The following is a 22,131-nucleotide window of genomic DNA, read 5'->3' as shown; positions in this document are numbered from 1 at the left end:
TGAGCTGTACATCACCTGAGAGGCATTTACTGTAACATTTCCCGAGCATTTAATAACTGGTGCAGAAACACGGATCACTAAGATTCACTGGGAATTGCAAACGGATCAACACGCGGCCACACCGAGCTTGACTTGTTGTTTGGCTCCGGTGAGCGTCAGCTAGATGAAAACATGAATGTAGCCGAGGGGCATGGCAGGCGAAGGGAAGAGGAGGAGCACCACTGAAAGTAGAAGGGACAGACAGAGGTAGATAAACAGAGGGACTAGAGGCGGGAGGTAAGCGGATGTTGTCAAAAAACTCCACAGACGACCCATCAGGTTTGTTTAGTTTGACACCAAACGGAATCCCAGGAATTCAATCGGGTTCGCTCAGCCCGAATAACAGCTCCTGGCGTCTGATAGCTTAAGAATAAGCCTCTCATTTATGCAGACATATTGATGTGGACATCTGCATGAACACACACTCTCGCAAAACGAATGCACGCAAAACCGAACAGTGCGGGCGCTCTCTGCAAAAAAAAGATGCATGGGTTTCACCTTGGGGCTGTGGAAAGAGACAGACAGTTCTCCTCTTTAGCTTCTATCTCACGCCTCAGACAGAATCACAAACGGCTGAATGATATAGTGATCTGTCCCCTCTGGTTGTGAAGTGGGACTGGAAACCACGTCCCTGCGACGGCAGCGACAAAAGGCCCATTTTTCCCTCTCACTCGTTCACTCGGCTGCCACATCCGCGGGGACCTCGGCTAGATCTCAAAGACAGATTAATCTCGATTGAAAGTTGCTGAAGTGTCCTCAAGCGCCGAAGCGTTGCCACCATCGAGTGAGAGACGACGCCGACGGAGACAAGACAGAAAAATTAGCTCTGGGGACACTTTGGAGAGGGGACGAACTCCCGTAGAACGGCCGGTACAGTAGTGTACGCACTAAAGTGATCACACCGTCTTCATTAATATTAATATTCAAATGAATATTAATACGACTTACTGTTAATGTGACCATCTGCCTCTCTTCTATTAGCTTCTGTTACGATTCCCACTAACTTCTACATTTTACATTCCTGCGATTTCAATGGTTTTAAATCAATTTGACGTTTTTTGCAATCTGCACATAGAGGGATTCCTCCTCTCTGGCTCTGCTTGGTTTTTCCTCCTGCACAAGGGTAGTTCTTCCTCATTGGATGTGAGGGTCTAAGGATGTAAACTGTGTTTGTGATGCTGCGGCTGTTGTATTAAATAAAATTGACTTGACTTGACACACTCACACACTCGAGCAGCGTGAATCTGATATTTCCACCAGCATGGGTTTTTACAGTTTTTGGCTGCTGAATGAAAACACTCCCATAAAACTAAATTAAAATGAGGCACTACAACATTAGCAGTTACGACTGCTCGAGCAGGTTTCGCAGACTCTTAAAAGCATTAACAGGCTGTACAATATAATCCTCCCGTAACCATATTCCACATTTGATTATACTGTCTGTTTTTAGGGATATGTTCCTGTAACTTTTGATGAGCGTATAAAAGATGCCCTGATTAACACAAACTGTAACAGATTAAACTACCCAGTATTTTTCTTCTACCTGCACCAGCTGTGGCATTCAAAGAAGGCCGCTTATAAAGCGTTGCATCATAAATGACGAACCAATATCCAATATTACACTGACAGGGAGCATTTGCTGCCTGATGAGAAGCATTTATTTGATTTTAACTACATTTCGCTTCAAATGCTTTAATATTTTAGCTTCAATTTGTAGTATTTTCGTTTTTTGAGGTATAACCTATAACCTAACCCTTCAGGATTTAAGTGGGATTACAGAAAAAAGAAAAAGCCCAACTTTTTTGGGAAAAGCAACAGTTGCGGTGGACGTTATTAGCTCATATGATCAATATACCTTATTAATTCCTTTTTTTTTTATATATGTACTCTATTGCCTCTTGTGAGCTTTTCTGTCTTTTATCCAATATTCTGTACAGCACTTTAGTCCACTGTGTTTGTTTTAAAGTGCTTTACAAATAAAGTTGGATTGGATTGGATCATTTTAAAATATAAGTGGTTGTTTTAATAGGCAACAATAATAATAAAAAAAAAATTATGATGCAAAATTAATCTATTCATTTACAAAAAAAACATATAGAAATGACTCGTTACAACTTGATATTGTTTGGAGGGCCACATGAAATCAATTGGAGGGCCACATGTGGCCTCCGGGCCGCCACTTTGAGACCCCTGATTTAGAGGGACAATATCATTATCTAAATAGGAACATTTCATCTGGACGACGTTGTTGTTGTCCCCTTTTATGAAATTGTATGATTCTCTTCACTTTAAACATAACATATTGTGCTTGCAACTATTAATTAGTGAGTCTCTTTGATTCAATTATCATTACAAGTATTATTATTTCACAACAAGAGGAACTACAGTACTTTATTAAAGGGAATCATCACGTTATAGTGCAAACAGAAATTGGTTTGAACAATAGAAAATTAAAACAATTTGTATCAAAGCTGCAAACGGAGCTCGTGAGAGTGGAAAACAGAAATGGGTGTTTCTTTAATTCTAAAATAACAGCTGGGAGCTGTGCCGCGCAGGCTGGCACTAAATCTCACCAAACAGTTGCATCATTCCCAACATCTTCTGTAGGGATCAATCTCACGTTTATAGAGCAACATCCGCGGCTGTCCTCGGTACGTCGCTGATGCAAATGACATAACTCAAGTTGGGCGAGTTTTGGTGACCTTTGGCTAACATACTGTGCCAACGTTCACTAACCTACTTCAGCGTGTCTGCTGCTGTCTGCCGAGACAAAGAGGATTTACCATTAATCTGGCTTTAACAGCAGCAGGAGAGCGGACTCTCCACAACAACACTCCGGAGAATAGGACTAATCAAGACATCATGAGGATCAAACAAGGAACAATTACCCCCAATAAAATCAATTTTGTTGATTGACAGAGAGAGAGAGAGGGAGACGGAGAGAGCTGACACAGCAAGATGATTAGATGTGATTACAATTCAGTGTCATGTAAAGGTTCACGCACAACAACAACAACAAAAACTGGAATCTTTACATTGACGTGGAGTTGATAAACATGGTACTGGCATGAATAAACCCTGTGACCTCGCGAGATTTTCTGATTAGATCCGAGATATGTGAAAACAAATCAGAAACACTTTATTTGACTAAAGCAAATCTGTCCTTTACTGGGCAGGTGGGAAAAGAAACGGAACAAAAGGGAGCTGATGACAAAAAAAGCCGTTTGATTGTAATGGTTGCACATGATTGCAATAATAAGCAAATGGCTTTAACAGGTTTCCACCGGCGTAGCAATTCACAATCACCTCTCTTTGGTAAGCGGCTTGATAAATCCCCACAAAGTGGTGCCTGGCTTCAATCACAGCAAGCAGCTTTAATAGATGTGGAGCTGCTAATGTGTCATTCTCATTGACTCTGCGTTTGCCGTTTCGCTAAGAACAGCCTGAGCACAATCGCTGGCCTCCAGCAAACGAACCCCCGTCGATGAGGTTGGGGGCTCCGCAGGGACCAGCGAGGGAGTATTTTTCTTGTTCCCGCTCCAGCAGCTTTTTAAATTTCCTTCATATGTCCCCTGAGAGAATGACTGCAGCATGGTTGTGCTACAGGAGGAAGGCGGGCAGCGCAGGGTTGGAAAATGCAGATCTAAGGAGACAAGCTGCGTGTCCCACTGAGGAGGGCTGGGAAAGTTACTGTGCGGGGATTTTCACACTTAATGCATATTTGAATGTCTTTAATAGATATTGATAAATGGCAGAATATTTGAGATTCAGAAGGTTTTTCTGTTCCAAACCCTGAGAGTCTCCACTCATTCAGTGAGAACTTATTTTAGCATGGACCATGATTTCTGCTATTGCACTTCAAGGTTCTTGGTCCGTTTGCATCTGAGCTGTACAAGGAGTCTTCTCTGGATACAGATTGACGTGTAATAAATTCATATATTCAAGTGAGAACAAGTGAGGCTCTTGGAGATAATATTTTCTTGATTTGACGAGCCCCTGCTGCACCGCTCCACACATCTGTCACACTGTGTTCAACTCAGCGCCGGACCACTGGCCTGTGGAACTGCAACCGCGTAGATAAAGAATCAAGTAAACAATGATGGTAAACACATATAAACACACGCACCGAAAACAACATCATGCAGGAATATAAAGTGCAAAAATAGTGACGGCTGAGAGCATTCTCAGTCTGAACGCTTCACAAAAAAAACGGCGTTTTGCAGCATCAAAGGCCGATCGATACATTTTGTTGTGTCAGACTGGAGACAGAAGTGCAGCTTTTGGCTTCAGCGTAGACCGAATCAAACACAGACAAAACTTATCTCTCCAGTGCCTGGCAACAGATCCATTCTGCAATCCCAATCAATTCATTACACAGCCTCTAGACACACACACACACACACACACGCGAGTATAAGGCACGGCGATGATTGGCTTGTCCCACTTAATCACTTCCTATTAAAGGCACCTGCAAGGTTGCAGCAGTCCTGTGCAATTATGTGTAATCAGAAAAATGTCACATTTGAATGATAAGCAGCACGAGAAGACGCAAAAACATGATGCCACTGCATATTTATACCACAAAATCATCAGCCGCTCGCGTACCAGAATTATTCCTACAAGTCTAAGAAATGGAATACAACATGACAAAATATAAGCTCTCGCACAGATTTTTGCATATGCCGTTGCGGGCGTATAAATACACACCAGCACCCACACTGGAACGGGTGGAAAAGCCTATCTGCGGCGGATAAAAGACGTCCCTTATCAGCTTTCTCATAGAGGAGCTGGGAATGAAGGCATTTACTCAAATGAAAGAGGCAGGTTTTGGAGATAAGCCGAGAGACGGAGCTCGGCTAAGCTTTTAGATTGGACCGGGCCTACAGAGGGAACAAAGAAGGACAAGAAAAACAGATGGATCCATGGACGGACGGACGGACGGATGGATGGATGGGTGGATGGGTGGGTGGATGGGTGGATGGGTGGATGATAGAGGGTTGAATTGCTGATGGAAGTAATGGGCGGACAGCACAGGCTCTTTATTAGGAGCCATACTGTGTACTGAGGCATACGGGGGAGGAATGCATGGCTTTCGTCAGTCATGCAGTCAACACTTACATAATGTGCATTTACACCGATGTGAGTGTGAACGCTATTGTGTTGACCCCAACCCCCCCCCCCCCCCCAAGTATTGTTTTGTCCACGCACACGTGTGTCCCTGCCTTCTGCACCCTGGCACAGCTTCTCTGCTGCGCTGGGCTGAATAACCCACTTCAAAGTGAGCCATTGTCATACATTAACGCGGCGAACGGCGGCTAGTGCGACAGAACTCAGTACACACTGAGACTGGATATCCCCTCTGAGGGAGAGAGAGAGAGAGAGAGAGAGAGGGAGAGAGCAAGAGAGGCCTGTTCACAAACACACAGCTGTGCCAACATTAATCATGTAGACTCTCATAAAATCATTAGAGCTGATCATTCCCAGTCAGACTCTCCGCGCAGCAGCTTGCTGCTGACAAAAAGAAGCAAGAATGCCAATTTATGTTCGTGATGCAAGCCAACACAAGCACACACACACACACAGAAACCTCTGTAGTGCAAAAAGTTAACATGAAGAAGACCAAATTACACAGCGGGCTTTAGATGAAAATGTTAAATAGTTGTACATAATCATAAATTCATAAGCCAATTCACACTGCATTTATGTACTTTTTAATGACATTTTTATCATATCATTTGATGAATGGTGTTTGTGCGCCCTCATTATCAGTACTTAAGTATATTGTATGTGAAGAAACTGTCTGAATATGTGTATAATCTGTGTCCCATTACGTAGCCTACGGAAAAACACTTTCTATTATTCTGTATGTTGGTTATTTCATGATGTGCGTTTGATATTGTGTATAAGAAAAATGCAAATTAAGAGATTTGGTGTTTAAATTTGTCAATTGATTAATGCGAGGGTTTAAAGTGGAAGCGTTTTCACACCGTCTGTGTCACTTTTGATGAATTAAAACATCCGACTGGCAGTTTCATTAACGCTAAACAAAGTTCATCTCAAGTGTGATGCCGCGGCCTGGCAGCTAATCTGTTTGCATTCAGAGTGTCACTGCACATCAGGACAAATCTAAGCGGGACGCCACATTTGTTGACAGGTTGTTTTTTTTACCCGACATGCGCCTGTCATTCGTGGTGGATTTATTTATCAGTCACGATTAAATTTCAAATATCTTGTTTTTTTTGTGTGTGTGGGGATTATATAATATGACATTTTCAGGCTAAACTCAACCTAAGCCTGAACCAAGTCTGACCTAAACCATGACCAAATTACATTCCAAGCAAATGCAAAGATGTTTGACTCGGGTCATATAACCGTTGTCGCAATGACCAATCGTAAGTAAGATTTTACTAACTGGACACTCTAAATTGACTGTTGGTGGGAGTGTGAGAGTAGATGGTTGTTTGTCTCTATGTGGCCCTGTGTGGACTGGCGACCTGTCCAGGGTGTACCCTGCCCATCACCCTATGTCAGCTGGGAGTGGCACCAGTGACCCTTATGTGGAGGATAAAGTGGTAGAACATGGATGGATGGCACTGATGTTTCAAAAATGACCACCAGGAGTGCTATGACGCTTCTTCTTCTACTTCAACTCACAATCCAAGTAACTTTATCCAGTAGCGTACCGTGGGGTTTCAATCAGGGCCTTCAGTAAAAAAAACACAACCACATACAAAACACACTATTATGCACTATATTCACGAGACAGTTAACCTGCAACAACCATAGCACACACGCACACCACTGCGCATCTATAGGCTACTGCATCATTACCACCACATCTTCCGTTATGTCATTCAGCAACCGCAATTTCACAAGCCACTATATGACATAAAAACAAGCTTCCACATAAGCATAGGCGTCAGCTACCCGGGGAACACGCTATGCAGTGGCCATAGCTTACTTCAAAACCCGCCAAAGGTTCAAACGTCGTTGATGACAACAGCGGGGGCTAGCGCCAGACATGTCGCTGGGCCTGGGGCGCTCTGTCACTATGCATCACATTTTGATTGGCTGACGACACACGTCAGTCAAAGTTATAACCAAATAGGAAATGGCAGCTTCAACGAAAGGCCAGCAATACTACTAGAGCAGGTCCATGGAGCTATGATGCGTTTAATGACATTATGGAAAATCCAGCTCAGCTTCACAAAAAATAACCATATTCTTTCTGGAAATATAATCATAACATTCGGAATTCAGACACACATTAATTTGATTATTAAAAAAAACAAAATAATAATAATAGTAATAATAAAAAAAATACTTTTTTAATATTGTCAGGGCCCACCACTGACTTTATCCCTGTGTTTGATGGTGAAAGGACAACATGCCATAGATGCGCACAGAACAAAAAGTACCTTGCGGTATACAGTGCTACACACACACTGATGTTAACCGATATCTCAGGTGTATATTGGGTATGGTCATGTTTGTACACTCACTAATCTCAGACATTGACTGGATATAAATCCCGGCCGCTAACATTAACCTGAAGCAGCGGGCTGTCATGATAAAATGGCATCCAGTACAGTTGGAGGTAAACATCCTGATAACTAACAAAGAGCTGGAGCCCAGAGAGCCAATGGAACTGGATCACCTTGTCCTCTGTTTACACTTAGCACCGTTTACTCACTTGCTGCTCCCTATAATGCCCATTGGACCCTGGAGTATTGCAGATCGGTGCCCGGGGCACCAGGAAGTGATGGCTGAAGCTGACTGTAAAATCAATAGCCTGTTACTTTCTCTGCTGCTGATCCTCGTGCTCGGAGAACTAGCAGGGTACACACACAGGCTGGTTTGATGATTTAGAAAAATACACCTGAGACAGAGAGATTTGAGAACAACAGGAGATATATTGCCTGTTTATTCCCTTAATGTTTCAATCCTCTCTCTTTCCACCTGTCTCAGTTCCCGACTCTATTTCTCTTTGCCTGCTCTGTATTTACTTTGGGGTTTTGTGCTCATTCTCCAGTGTTGTTCTCGTTAAACCTTTCTCCTGCTCGTTCAAGTGAAGGTCTGACTATCAATTTAGTGCGTACGCCCAGATTTCTGAACCCCGGTGAACCTGCTATAACACCACTCCAACAAGGGAAGCTCTGCCTCCTCTAACAGGCCATAAAATAAATAAAATAATAAAATAATAAAAATAAATAAATAATAAAATAAAAGTTCATTACATACATTACATTTCATTATTAATAGTGTACTGGAAGCGATCGTCTATATGACTAGTTTGTTCAGAATCAGCTGTTCGTCACAATGCATTGGCACAATGGAAACCAGTGGAAGCTCAGCTTCACTGGATGTCTTTGAGACAGCACAGAATACCTTTTTTTCACGACGGTGATTGGATAAACGTGGTAAAATCGTCTGGGGCTGGGGCAAAGTGATAAACGTGGTAAAATCGTCTGGGGCTGGGGCAAAGTGATAAACGTGGTAAAATCGTCTGGGGCTGGGGCAAAGTGGAGGGCTAGTATTTATATATAAATATCTGGGCCTGAAATGGGCTTCCCCTGTTTCAAAGACCAGCAATCTCCACTGATAGCCACACATGCTGACCTGAGCCAAAGCCAATAAAACCCCATGTGGATTGCTGAGTCATTTGACCCAGGAGTGAATTTAACATGTTACTACTGGTAAAAAAACGGTTTAAATTTGAGTTATTATACTATTTTTTTAACCAGTGTGAATGGGGAATCAGGAAGTCATAAGCGCATAAAAATACAAGGTGGTGATGTGTTGCTGTTTCTCCTCACGACCTCCATCTTTAGCCTCGGCATCTGGAAAATAGGAGGCTAAGTGGTGAGGTTTTTAGGTGCCGAGTGCAGCGTAGGACCATTTCTCATGTTGTCAGAGCTCCTGCTGGGCACCACATATGCCTACAGCTCTCAGTATCCTGGAGCTATCACTACAGCAGGCGAGCCAATCAAACCCACGCTGTCACTTCAGTGAAATGATGTGAACTGTCACTTGAAGATAAGCAGTTTTCCCCACAGGAAGCCCTGAGACCAGGAAGGGGAGCATACTGTACGAACCGTGCATACAAATGACACGAGGGGCGACGTGGAAAAGCAGACACATTTCATATGTGTTGGGTTTACATCACAGCACAAACACACTCTTATAAGGGTATATGAATGTGTTCATTTACAGAGAAAATCTCATGAATACACTATATGTACACAAAACGGTGACCTGGCCATGGTAGTAGCAGCACACAGACAAACTGAACTCCAAAATCTTTATCAGGCCTTTAAGCTCATTAAGGGTTAGAGGCTTTTTAAGTTGAAGATTGAAAACGAATCCAAGTATCAGGTGCTAAAACAGCCTCAAAGCTTTCTCTCTTTGACCAACATATGGCAGGATACGTCCAAAGAACGAACAAAGATCATGACCTCCATGTTTCCATTTTAAAGGAGAAGATAAGTAAGAAAGAATGTTGCACACAGTGATGAGTTAAAGAACCGATGAGCAGAAAAATCCCTCCACAAAACATCTCCATCTTCAGTAACAGATAATAATATATAAGTGCTTCAGCTATTTTGAGACATACTGAGTGCGCTCCGTAAAAAAAAGTGACCATGAATTAAAAATCCCAGATATTTAAATGTAGATTGTCAACTCAACTCTGTTGACACTTCATCTTTATAATTTTCTCTGCTAATATGTATTGGCGTTGAGCATAGATCTAGAGAGGAATAGGTAATCATTTTGCAATTCACTAGCTTGTGAACTCTGCCCTTTGTTGACATTTTGACGTGTGTGAATGGCGCCTGCAGGTCCATGTAGACAGGTCTAATTATTGTTACTGCCACAGTCTACCCTACGACTCCACTGCTCCCCCGGCCCATTCTAAATACAATCCATGATCAAAAATCCACTCTAAACACCGAAATGCATTTACATACAAATGTGAGTGTTCATTGTGATTGATGAAGTGTTATAGCACATCCAGATATCAGAGAGGTGAAGCAGAAGTCCAGTTACTTTTCAGGGCTTTCTCCATTTCCCCCGAAACACAGGAATACAATCTTTAAACAGTAACAAGAAAAAGGGACGACAGCACAGATGGGAATAGTCTGTGTTGGTGCCAGTCCTTCAAAGTAAGGATGTTGTTCTATTTTAACTACTTCACTGATAAAGACACTCCTTTCACACTGTGAAATGGCAGCCATGTATGCCAGTTCTACAAGTGTGCTGGAATGTTTTCACAGAATAAACTTATTATTGGGTGAAAATTGAATGGGTTCTTTCAAAATCCATTGAGTATTTTTTTTTTTTTTCATAATCTGATTTAAAAGAACAAACCAACAGATGTGGGTGCAAACTTCTATGTTGGAAACTCCCAATTCCCACAGTCCAACTCAGTGAGCAACAACTATGGAGTCAGAGCTCTGGGTTTTCTTATACTCGCAGCATTACGCAGAGATAATAAATCAACCTAAAAATTGCTGGCGTTCCTTTGTGGAGTCATTTATTCTTATTTTTCCAACAAGACCAGAGTATGTGCTGACATAAGACACATTGTGCTATGAGAAGAAAGCGCGATTCACTCTCGAGCCCCAACATTTCATCACAAATCGAGACCTGAAAAGCAACATCAGTGGTTGATGATATGCAAGCGTGTGAGAGCTTCCCTGAAAAGAATCTGTCTTCAAACTCACATCGCCACCTCGACTGATCTCTGCTGGGAAAGATAAAACAACATCAAGAATAGTGGCTAAGGCAAGATAAAAAAAAAAATATGCAAAGACAGTTTTGGAGCAGTAACTCATCCGGTTGTTGCTGTCATTTGAAAATGAAAATGCAGTAAAAAATAAGAGGAAAGAAATGTGTACAAACAGTATCCATTACATTTTGAGATAAACTTTCCTCTCACAGGAGTATTTGCAGCGATGACACAGACTAATACAAGATGAGGTAATTAAAAATGGAGTTGGATTGACTACAAATTTGTCATTTAAGGTGGTGAGTTTGTTGAGCTAATTGAGCAGTGGGTTATTTGTCTTTGCTGTGAGTGTGCGTGAGAGCATGAAGGCACCGGTGAGTTGAGCAGGAGTTGGAAAGCTGCCACCTTCATCCCTCTGGCCCACGAGGAATGAACAAAGAGACAAGACGCTCGGAAGATCCATCAGTCATAATGTCTCCCTGCTTCTCAAGCTTTGCCTTCGCGTGCATGTGCAAAAACCAAAACACTCTCACACACACTCAGTCCATCAGACACAGACCCACAGTCACATCTAACCAAGGAAATGCACAAACATTTAGCAAAAGCACACACACGCCGGGAAAGGGGCTGATGGTTTGATAATGTTGCGGATGGGGAGTTGGTGGGAAGTGGACCAAAACCCCTCGCCTTTTCATTAACCTCCTCCTCCCTCCACCCCCCGCCGCACAAGCACTTCAAACAGATGTGCTATTGCTCCCTGATGCTTGGGAAACCCCTCCAGCCTTTACACATTAAAGGTGCAACCAAGGGCAAGTGGACGCAGATCTCAAGGTCAAGGACTGGTCCAAATTTTCAGATGGGGTTTGGATAAAACAAAGAAAACCCACATAAAAACATCAATTACAAATACCTATTTAAAAAGAAAGACCATCAAAACAGGGGCGAGCCCTGCCTTTGGATTCTAAATTTGGGAATGTGCTATTATTACAGAAAAAATATACTGTCTCATAGCCTTGCTTTCAGGATGTGGCAAAACCCCCATTGAGTGGTCGCAGTGTAACCTTAAACCCACGTAATTAGCCCTGATCAAACTTCCACCCTGCTTAGCGCAGATTACCTCTGCTCGCCCCGCATTTCCATCCCCCAACCTCAGATCTTGCAGGCAGATAAAAAAAGGAATGGAGGAGGAAGAATGGCACCCACTCCCAGAGGGACAAGCCTATAATCAGCCCTCCCACCGTCCCACAAACTGTCCACTGCTCGGGGCAACAGTGGGGGGGGGGGGGGGGGTTTGTAGAAGGAAGGGTGAAGAGAGAGACGAGGTGGAGCTGCCACTGATTTTCCAATTCCTGAAATGAAACAGCATGCGGCTCACAGAGGGCAACAACATGGCAAAAATCACGGCCATCACATAGGAGCGGCTGAGAAGACGCCACAGCGCTTCCCTGTGGCCCGCATATAAGACGATGTAATGACCGAGGTGCGAACGGCACAAGTGGTCAGGTCTCCACTTGACAGTATAAAGCTGCCGGTTTATGAGTGGACTAAAAAGCTGATGGGGGAGTAAACACTGACACAAGACAAACGAGGACATCATTTCAGTAAAACACCTCGGCACTGAGAGCTTTAGTGTCTAATGTGCATCCATAATCTTCATCTGAGGGATTAAGAGGAGAAATTTAGAACGAGAAGTAAATATCTAGAGAAATGCTAATGTGGCATCCATTTTCAGGAAACCACTGGCCCATGTATTGAGGCCATTTTAAGAGCAGCGAGATCTCATTGCGCCCCACAATCTCATTTATAGCGAGACCCATCACCTCAAGAGGCCTGGTCTTGCTGTGAGAGTATGTAACCATTACTGTCCAGGACAGTAAACAAGACTATTAACGTATTCGCTCAAGATCTTCGTAATAATCAAATCCCTTCATTGCTTTTACATTCTCTTCACACGCTCTGTTTCTTCATCTGTGAAATGGGCGAATTACTCAAAAGCTTTATCCACTCAAAGAAACAGTCATGTGTAAGAATGTTTGGAAGGAGGAGACGACTGAGTCATTGCTTGAAACAGTGTTTCAGGTTCATATTTCTCACTTCAGCCCACACAGCGGGAGAAAAACAAGAGTATACCTTTATTCTCTGATATAATCAGAGAAGAGATGTAAGTCATTATGCAGGTGAAGTGAAAAAGGATCTGTTTTCATTGACACTCATTCCAGTATGAAATAATAAGACATCAAAATCACATTATGTTGAAGTTTCCACACTTTTCCTACAAATTAAGAGACTGAGAGATTTAAACCTCACTGATTTCACTGGTCGGACAATATGTCCATAAAACAAATGACATCTAGTTGTACTATAATAGGCTCAGTGGGGATTTATTTATTATTGATTATTTTGTAAGCAGCTGTTTTTTGGTGTAAATGACAGTAAAAAAAAAATATACTAGAGCTAATCACTGCAGCAAAATAAGCTAAATAACAAGTTACATTTTTTTCTTATTATTTGCTGGTTGAAAGAGTGGTTCTGCTGGTCCAGGATATTTCAAACAATAAGGTGCTAATTTGTTACTAAATTTAATGAAGTTTTTCCTGGTTAAAATGTGGCTGAAGTGTGTCCATCATTGGTCCTCAGTCCGCGGTGAAAACGCACACGCATGGTTGCTCGGGCTTGAGCTCCACCGTGATCGATACTGTTTAAATGATGTTGCCACAAAACTAACAGTTCACAGAGTGCAGAGTTAACACGAGAGCATGAAAGACGGTGTTAATATAATTCCACATCAATAAACAACTGTCTTCAGTTGAACGAGTAGCGCGCGCGTCCGGGTCATTACAAAAAAATCCGAAGATTCCTCTCACCAGTGTGATTTAAGAGTCACGAGCATTGTTCACAATAAGAGTGTCTATTAAAAGCACCACTGCAACATCTATCCAACATTCTCATGGACCTATAATCGGTGATATTTATGAGCGCAGTCACACCATCACCGGTAAAGAGTGGCGCACTAAAGGTGTTCGAATACTTACCGATCAGCATCGTGCGCACAGGACCGTATCCGTGTATCTCCAGCGCGGCGTGTCACCGTGCGTAAAAACGGTCAAATTTTACGCACTTGTTTTTTATCTCCAGAGAGAGAGACAAGGAATGAAGGAGAGTGTGAACGGCGGACAGGTGCGTTCCCTGGTGCGTTCCTTGGTGCGTCCTGAACAACTGAAACGAAAGCTTCGAAATCTGCTGAAGCCACGGACTTGTTCCCGACTCTCGTGTCTATAATGACAACTCTTTCTCTGCAGAAGTGCATCCGTTTCTCCCACGTCTTTGGCGACTAATCCCCGGGAAATCTCAGATCCTTTTTTTGACGCGCGCGTTGTCCTCAGTTAAAGTCCTATTGCGCACTGCTTCTGCTCCGCTCGACCTGGAGGAGAGGGAGGAATTGGGCTGTTGGAGAGGAGCTGGGTGGAAGTGCCTGCTCTCTCTCTCTCTCTCTCCCTCCCATCCTTTCCTCTCTGTGGTCTTACCTCCTTCTCTCTGCTCCTCACTGATCACCTTTTAAGTTGACAGGAAGACACAGATGTGGAAATAAGCAGCTTGGCACCTCCAAATGAATCTTTTCCAGGTCAGAACTATTACTGACATGTTTCCCCCTTACACTCTATGCAGATCTTGCCACAATGAAGCAAGAGGAGTGAGTGAAAAAGCTTCAGTGAAAAGCTTTGGGGTGGCAGAAGAACGATAAAAGCACAGTAAACATGAAGAGAGCAGAATATGTTCTCAGACACGTTTCTGTTCATACTCTCATATCGGGGTGATTTGTGAGTACTTGTCATAGCAGCTGCCTCGTGCACGGCAGTGTGTTAGTGAGAGTGACGGTTTCTCACAGCCACCTCTCTCTCCCTCCCTCTCTGTCTCTCTCATCAGTCTGCTCCTCCTTTGTGAAGTTGACACATATTCTGGGATTTGGAATTGGCTCGAGCAGCACAGGGAGCCTGCTCATGTTAAATTTCTGTTTGTTTAAATGTGTGCGTGTGGAGGGTTGGAGAGCTTTGGTGCAAAGCTAAGCAGTCCTGGACCGACGCCAAAGCACATCTCCCTGGGTGCTACCAGGAACTTAATTACAGCTTTAAATTGCCCCCTCTCCAACTCGCCCAGTTCACTTTCTCCCCTCTTTTTTTCTCACCCCTCCTTCTCTCCTTCTCCCCACTTTCCCCGCCTTTATCTCTTGTTGCTCTTTTCCAATTTTCCTGTACTTGCTGGTTTGGCAGAAATGCCTGCTGCTGTGCTTGTGCCATTGTTGTGAAAAACTTTCAGAACGTATCTCCACTGCTCCCGAAATCCTCCGCAAACCCAGAAATAGTAATGGTTCACCTGCTGTCTCCAACGTGGATTTACATTTTCTTTTTTCTAATTTCATACTTGCATAACAACAATGTATTCACAATTTATGTTATTTTTCAGTTTGTCATGCTGCAGTGAGAGTGCTGTTCCACAGAGTAATATTGGGAGTGAAGGTAGCAGCAGTGAGGGGTGGAAGAGATCAGATTGCTGATGGAGAGTTCCCTTTTCCTTATGAAATATTGCCTCTGACAGAGGCTTTCTGTTCCTCTACATCCACAGAGGCAGCAGTGGACCCAGAAACTGCCTCCTGGGGCAGAGTGGAGGACACTGGGGCAGCTGGGCTGTCCTGCCGCCTCATGCCAACCGTCAGCCTACTGGGTGCCATGCCAGAGCTGGAGCTAACTAGAAACACTGGACTGGCTCCAAGTCCACTCTCAGCCAGGACGGTTTGCTCCAGCCTTTTTTGATCTACTATGTTAAAGGTTAGTCCACTGCAATGTAGCATCTCTCAGTAGTGAGGGCACATGGACTGCCAAAATATTTTTCTTTTAGCAATAATTACCTGTTTTTAAAGCTCCGTTGTGTAAATTCTGTTGCCAGAAACAGTGCTAGTGTTAAGTCGAGACAAACTGAAGCAGCAGCAACATTGCGCAAGTAAATCGAGATGGCCGCAAACAGGTTGACGTGGGACTGAAAACGCAAAGAAAGTAACGCCTACTAAAAGTTTCAGATGTGAGGGCATTCGGTCTGCCAAAATCTGTTTCTTTTAGCAAACATTTCCTGTATTTAAAGCTCCAGGGTGTAAATTCTGTTGCCAAAAACAGCGCTAGTGTTAAGTCGAGACAAGCGAAAGCAGCAGCAACATTGCGCAAGTAAAGCAAGACGGCCGCAAACAGGTTGGAATGTGGACTGAAAAGTTCTCAGGCGTGAATTTTGCTGCTACAGAAATATAAATACTTCTTGACTCCGCCCACCCCTGTGCTGCCTCTGCTTACACGCAAAAGCTCCCTCACAGAAGCAGAGTAATATCTTAAACAACAACAACAATCAAGAAACGGTGTGTACTGGAGCAAACTGATTATTGCATTTGGAATTCTGAAGTGTAACCTTACAATGCAAACAATGGCGAATGGCTTTGCCCACATAAAGAGTTGTGTTTTCATCCAGCAAAGGGAGGAGTCCTTGTTTTGTTTAGATGTCATTAAGTCTTAGTAATTCTTACATACCAAATCTGTCAATCGTGTCATTTTGTCTGACTGTGGAATGGATCTGCACATTTGATCAAGATTGAAATATCTTGTTGATAAATATCTGTTTTTCCTCAAGCACTGCTGGCAGGTCAAAACTTTGACTGATTCTGTTAAATATCTGAATCAACTGGCATCATTCATGGCAACCACAGGATATTATCTCCCATTTTTCTCTAGTGCCACGATGAGGCTGTGTTCCCCCCCCCTTCGTTTTATTACATTAGTGATGAGAATAAAGTGGGGGATATAATTAAGTCTTCAGTGTCTTGGTAAATGTAGAACAGTAGGCATAACAACCTCTCTCCTTTTACAGTCCTTTTTAAGAGGCTATCACGTATCAAATTAAAAAAACACGTTCAATTAATCATCCAATGATGAACTGATACATTAAAGGGGATTATACGTGTAAATGTAAGTAACTAAATGTCAGTTTCAGAACAAAATGAGCCTCTCTCGCTAACTTCACTGCCAGAGAGAATCATTTAAGACCTAATACTGGATAGTTGGACTGGATGAAAAGCAGAATATTGCAGAGCAGGTTTGAAGGGAACATCTGCTCTTTGGTAATATTTTATTCACAGAGTTCAGCCAGGTGCACCAAGCCTGAGATAATTTTTGACACACTTAAATTATATAGCCTGTGTGTATCATACAGACTAAGTAATGAGCAACAAACCCCGGGCGAAGGAGAAGGTCAAGCTGTGGCACTCAAATCTGAAACGAAAAAAAACTGAGTTGTCTTTCCATAACTCCAGGAGCATGAGCTGCTAATTTGTATGTGCCAGACAGAAAGGAGCACAAGGCTGCACAGGCACAGCAGTTTTTTTTCTTAAAACCATTACATCTGCAAACAGGTACAAAGAAAGAGAATATTTATTGTGCTCTGCTTACTGTTTGTGTGAGGGGGGGGATGCAAAGGTAAAAGCGAGGGAGCTGGAAAAAGAGGTGCGTGGCTTGTAATTATCATGCAGTGTGTGTGAGCGCTGGAGCATGTCGGCACTGTCCCCTGCACTGGGATGGCCTGGTTCAGGGTGGATCAGCTGTGCGGTTGGAGATGGGTAGGAGCGTGAAATATGGAGATAGCTGCTGTCACCTGAGGAGACGACAGTGGCACGCGGTGCCCGTGCAAGCCTAATGCTATGTGACATCTTTTTAGCGGTGGCACCTGGGCATCTCCTCTCCCCACAGATCCCAAATGGCATTCAATCATTAACAGATAACTCCCCACCCCCCTCCAAAATAAAGAATAACATCCCCTGTGCTGATGTGATGTTGATATGTCAGTCTCCCGGGAGCTGAAGAATCAATATCTGTCAGCGCGTGACAGCCCAGTAATGTCCACCTGTTTCCTATCTAATGTGCAGCGGGCATGCACGAGTGTGACGAGGGTGACAAAGCTGTTTTGGTGAGCTGTTACGTTCAAGACTGCAGAATAAGGGTTTGGGATTTGTGTGGTCACACAAGCTTCTGCCACTCAACTGGGTAAACAATATGATGGATAGTTAAATAACTTAAATATCCACTGGGAATCATTCCACTATAATGTTTTTTTTTATGTCCACATCCAGGCTTCATGAGCTTAATCTTAAATCTAAGGGTAAGCAACATATTTGCCAAGAATTCACAATAATGATTGTCATTTTGAGAGTCCAAAAAGTAAAAATCATCTTTTTAAACAGGGATATTTTATCTTATCTGAGTTTTAAGACTCAACTCTCCTTATCAGGACACACGTGTGCGGACTCTCCCCTCAAGACATGGCTGCTCTTGGAGCACGAGTAGATTCTGCATATTTACATATTCCCGGTTTAAACAAGCTGCGAGAGAGCGTCGCGTCGCCATAGGGATTGGCCTTTAAAGTATAGCCGATATCCCTGAATAGGCGCGACAGCTACGACGCAGCGCGATGACATAGCCAAAAACCAAAGACAGACTACTCTCGGTTGTGAACGACCTTTTGCCACCACTGTTGCGCTAACCAAAGAGAAGGCTGAGATGAATGTTTCAGAGGAGGAGGACGATGATGAGGTTCTGGAGTTCTGGAGTGAGGTCACGCTGATACACCATGTTGAAATTGCCAGATCTAGAAAAAGTGGATCATTCCCGCGACAGAGCTTGATTGGATGTATCTTAGTATATGCAAGATGAGCCTCACAGTGGATTTGAGGGAGCAGTGACCTTGAAAATCCAATAGGAATATTGTAAAATCTGATCCTTTTAATATTAGTAGGTTGTATACGTTTGTCTCGGTGGCATTTCAAGCATAATTAAAGCACTAAAATGTAGATTTTGATGTCATGGAGACAGAAAGAAGGGCATTGTTGTGGAATTGGAATGGACTATGTTGAGCACCTGGTTTCTATTGACCCAATGCAGCACTCTCCTCTGCTTTTATCAAATTGTTTGGCCTTATTAATCAATAATGTCATTATAACCTTTTAGCATTATGTAAATCAGGAGGTCTGAGAGAGAACTAGACTCCTCCACATGGTTCTTTTTCCAGCCTTGGTGAACGACTTTGACTAATCACAGAGCAGTTCAAAGAGAGGAGCTCTTGATGGAAATGTTGCTATACCAGCAACTTCAAACAGCAAATAAATACAATAAAACATGTCCATTTGACTCTTAGGAGTGTTTAAGAGAAGGAGAGAACATCTTAGGTCATTTGTCACGCATTTAGTGCGTGAGTCTGTCCAACCTGTCCGCAGGGAGGAGCTCAGGATGGAGAGTCTTGATCGAACCGAAATGTTAGTATTGAAAGTTAGTACAGATTTGAAAGGAAGTGGAACTTGTGACAAATGCAAATGTGTTTGGAAAAATGGTAATTTTCTGATCCCAACCACAAGCCAGGACGTAATGAATGACAGGCTAATTTATGAACAAGCAAAGAGGAAAGCTGTTCCTGCCTCTCTCTCTCTCTCTCTTTCTCCCTCTGTTGTTTCCGAGCCGCTGGCCTCCTCAATTAGAGCTTGCTCTGCCAAACTGCTGCTGAGTCTTGCCTCGGTAATGAGTGGCAGCAGAGGAGGCAAACAGTCATATCCTTCTCTCTGACACACTCACTCTCTTTCCCTCTTTCTCTTTACAATAACAATTTTCCTTTCTCGGCCTCTCGGTGTCCCCCTCCCTCTCTAAACTAACAGCTTTCACTCCCCAGGTCGTCTCTCTAAACCATCAACACTCTCTCAATCATATAAAACTGGACATTCTCTACCATAACTTTGGTTTCTCACACTCTATTGAAATTCTGCCTCTAAGCTCTCACCCTCTAAATTGACATCTCTCTATAGCCCTTGCTGTCGCTCTGAAACACTCCAATACCTTTTTTTTATTGGCATATTTTTTCCTACTTATTCACTTTCTCTCACTGGACCAAATCCCCATCTCCATATGCCCTCTCCTCTCCTCTTCTCTCCTCTCCTCCCCTCTCACCTTCTTTCTTTGACAAACAAACAAATGAATTGACGAGCAGCTATCGGCAGGGAACACCTCCGGAGCGTGAAGGCCTGGACCCGGCTGCCCGAGTGACTGACAGGGAGACTAACTAATCCGGTGACAGGAAGACTGACAGGAGACCGGAGGAGCACTGAGAGGGTTGACTGCGAGGTGCTGAAGTAATTTGAGGATCGGTAGATAAGAAAGGCAGATGCTGATGGGTGACGGTGAAAGATGCAGTCACACAAAAGCACCTCAAGCCAGTTCCAGGGATAGTTGTGTAAGGTACCGGTACATTACCAACAGTGACTCTGCAGAGTGTGCGTTTACATATACATACATATAGCATATACATATATCGTATATATGCAGGAGTTAGCGGACTATGGATCGCATGATCCAGAGATCCGACTAAGACTAGCTCGATTTTAGTCTAAATTAACATGACATTAAGAAAACCAAATTACTGTCTTAGTCCGACTAATATCTGACTTTTAACATGCATGTAAACGCACTGACTGTGTCCCAGCAAGCTACAGATGCTGCTGTTCTATGTTCTATGGAATTGTTTCAGGAGAAAAAGCGTCACCAAACTTCAGTTTCCACCCAGAAAAAACTGTCTACAGTTGAGATGAAGCAGTAAACACATTCTGAAGATATCTCAGACTTAAGTAGGGATAGATTTTATGAAGTGAGCCATTTGGTCAGTGGATAATACCTGTTTTTTTTCTGTCCCTGAAAGCAGCCAGTTAGGCATGAGCGTGACTGGAATCAGTGTTGATGACTTTCCCTTTGAAAAGAATGGATCAGAGTTTAAAATGATTAGACATATGCCCCTGACAACCATTATCCTCATTAGTATTATTGTTGTTATAATACCATTATTCAAAAGTTAGATTGAGCAGCTTTTTTGAGGTTAAAGTGTGAAGGGTTTAGTGCAGATGCACACTGCAACCGAACAAATACTCTTTTTCTTCACGCTCCCCATCCAGGTCTACATGAGTGCCACACAGGATAATTATGGATTAGATGTGAGCTCACAAAGTCCTGTGGAAAATATTGAAGTTTTGAGACAACCAGGATTATGATTCAAAACCTTTGTGCAAAGAAATTGCTCATCCCACATTATTAAAAACACGCAAACCCATGGAATTGGATCAATTTTTAATAGACTGATGAGACTGAGTGGGATGAGAGCATCAACAGAATCTACCCACTGGCTGTTTTGGTGATTAAAACTATTTGGTTAGCCATTTCTAAAACAAAATAATCTATTTTAAGACGCTCTCCCCCAATATCCCATTTTTTATATCCTGCTCTCACCGTTTAATCTACCGCCACTTCTGCTGAGGAGCCGCACAACACTGGCACCATTTATTAACAACTCATTACCACAACATTTACAAACTCAGGTTGACATTCTCTGCCTTCTTCTTTAGAACGCTCACTCGCAATAATCCATCACATGTGCACGTGTAAATGTTTAGCGATGAATTAAAATAAATGTGTTCATAAATGCAAATGTTGTTGCTGCTCGGCAGTTTGTTTACACAGAGGGAAATCCATCATACTGACAAAGTAAAGCGCTGGATAGAGAGACAATGGAGAATCACAGAGGATAAAGGATTTCTTGTCAACCGGCAAAATCAAAAGCAGCTTTTACAAATGACCTATAATTGATGTGGTGTATATACCACTGATATGCAGTATGTTTTATGAAGTATGAGTAAATCCGTTAATAACGGCCTAAAGTACACGTCTGCTGCCTTGAAAACAGAATCATTTTACAATAAGCAAGTGTCACTTTTTCTCATGAGTTTACATATTAATGTTTTTCCCCCCCTCCATTTACTGTACGACAGAAATGTTGTGGGAGGAATTAAAACATAAACACAAATATCCCTGGTTATACAGCAGATGAAATGAATGATGTTTGATTTCTAAATGTCTTATTTCTTTTTTTCTGTATGCATGTCATAGTCATGATCCAATCTCTGAATTCCATGCTTTTATTCACAACAATTGAACCCTTTTTCTGGTCAATCATATCTCTCTTGTCAGACACTGATGAGTCACTGACCTGACTTTCACACGCTCAGCATGTTCTTTTAAAGATGTTATGTTCTTCAGAAGTGCCGACCACCGCCTGACAAACAGGTGTAGGTCGTTAAATGCACTGCACACGCAGGGTTCGGTCGCGGCTCATTTGGAGTGTTCAACATTATGGTGAAATGATAATGATGTCATCTTTTTCTGGCACTGGATTTTCACTCAACGCGCTGCTTGCTCATGTCGAACACTCTTAAAACAAAGGGATGCCAACTAAGAGGCAATCTGTTG

General features: G+C 42.8%; 1 protein-coding gene across 2 annotated transcripts in view; it reads right to left on the bottom strand.

Annotated features, from left to right (window-relative positions):
- Window positions 1-22,131, bottom strand: part of znf385c (zinc finger protein 385C) — a 139,324-nt gene that overhangs the window by 44,107 nt on the left and 73,086 nt on the right. The window contains exon 1 of one of the 2 annotated variants that reach the window (XM_058653600.1): window positions 13,801-14,595. The exons of the other annotated variant lie outside the window; for it this stretch is intronic. Coding sequence (XP_058509583.1) covers window positions 13,801-13,810 — 10 coding nt within the window. The 5' untranslated portion in view covers window positions 13,811-14,595. Of the gene's footprint in view, window positions 1-13,800; window positions 14,596-22,131 lie in introns of those variants that run through there. 2 annotated transcript variants of the gene reach the window in all.

The sequence above is a fragment of the Solea solea genome, chromosome 16, assembly GCF_958295425.1.
Source record: "Solea solea chromosome 16, fSolSol10.1, whole genome shotgun sequence".
NCBI lineage: Eukaryota > Metazoa > Chordata > Actinopteri > Pleuronectiformes > Soleidae > Solea > Solea solea.
Note: the sequence above shows the minus strand (reverse complement) of the source record. Positions and strands in the feature narration are given on the sequence as shown.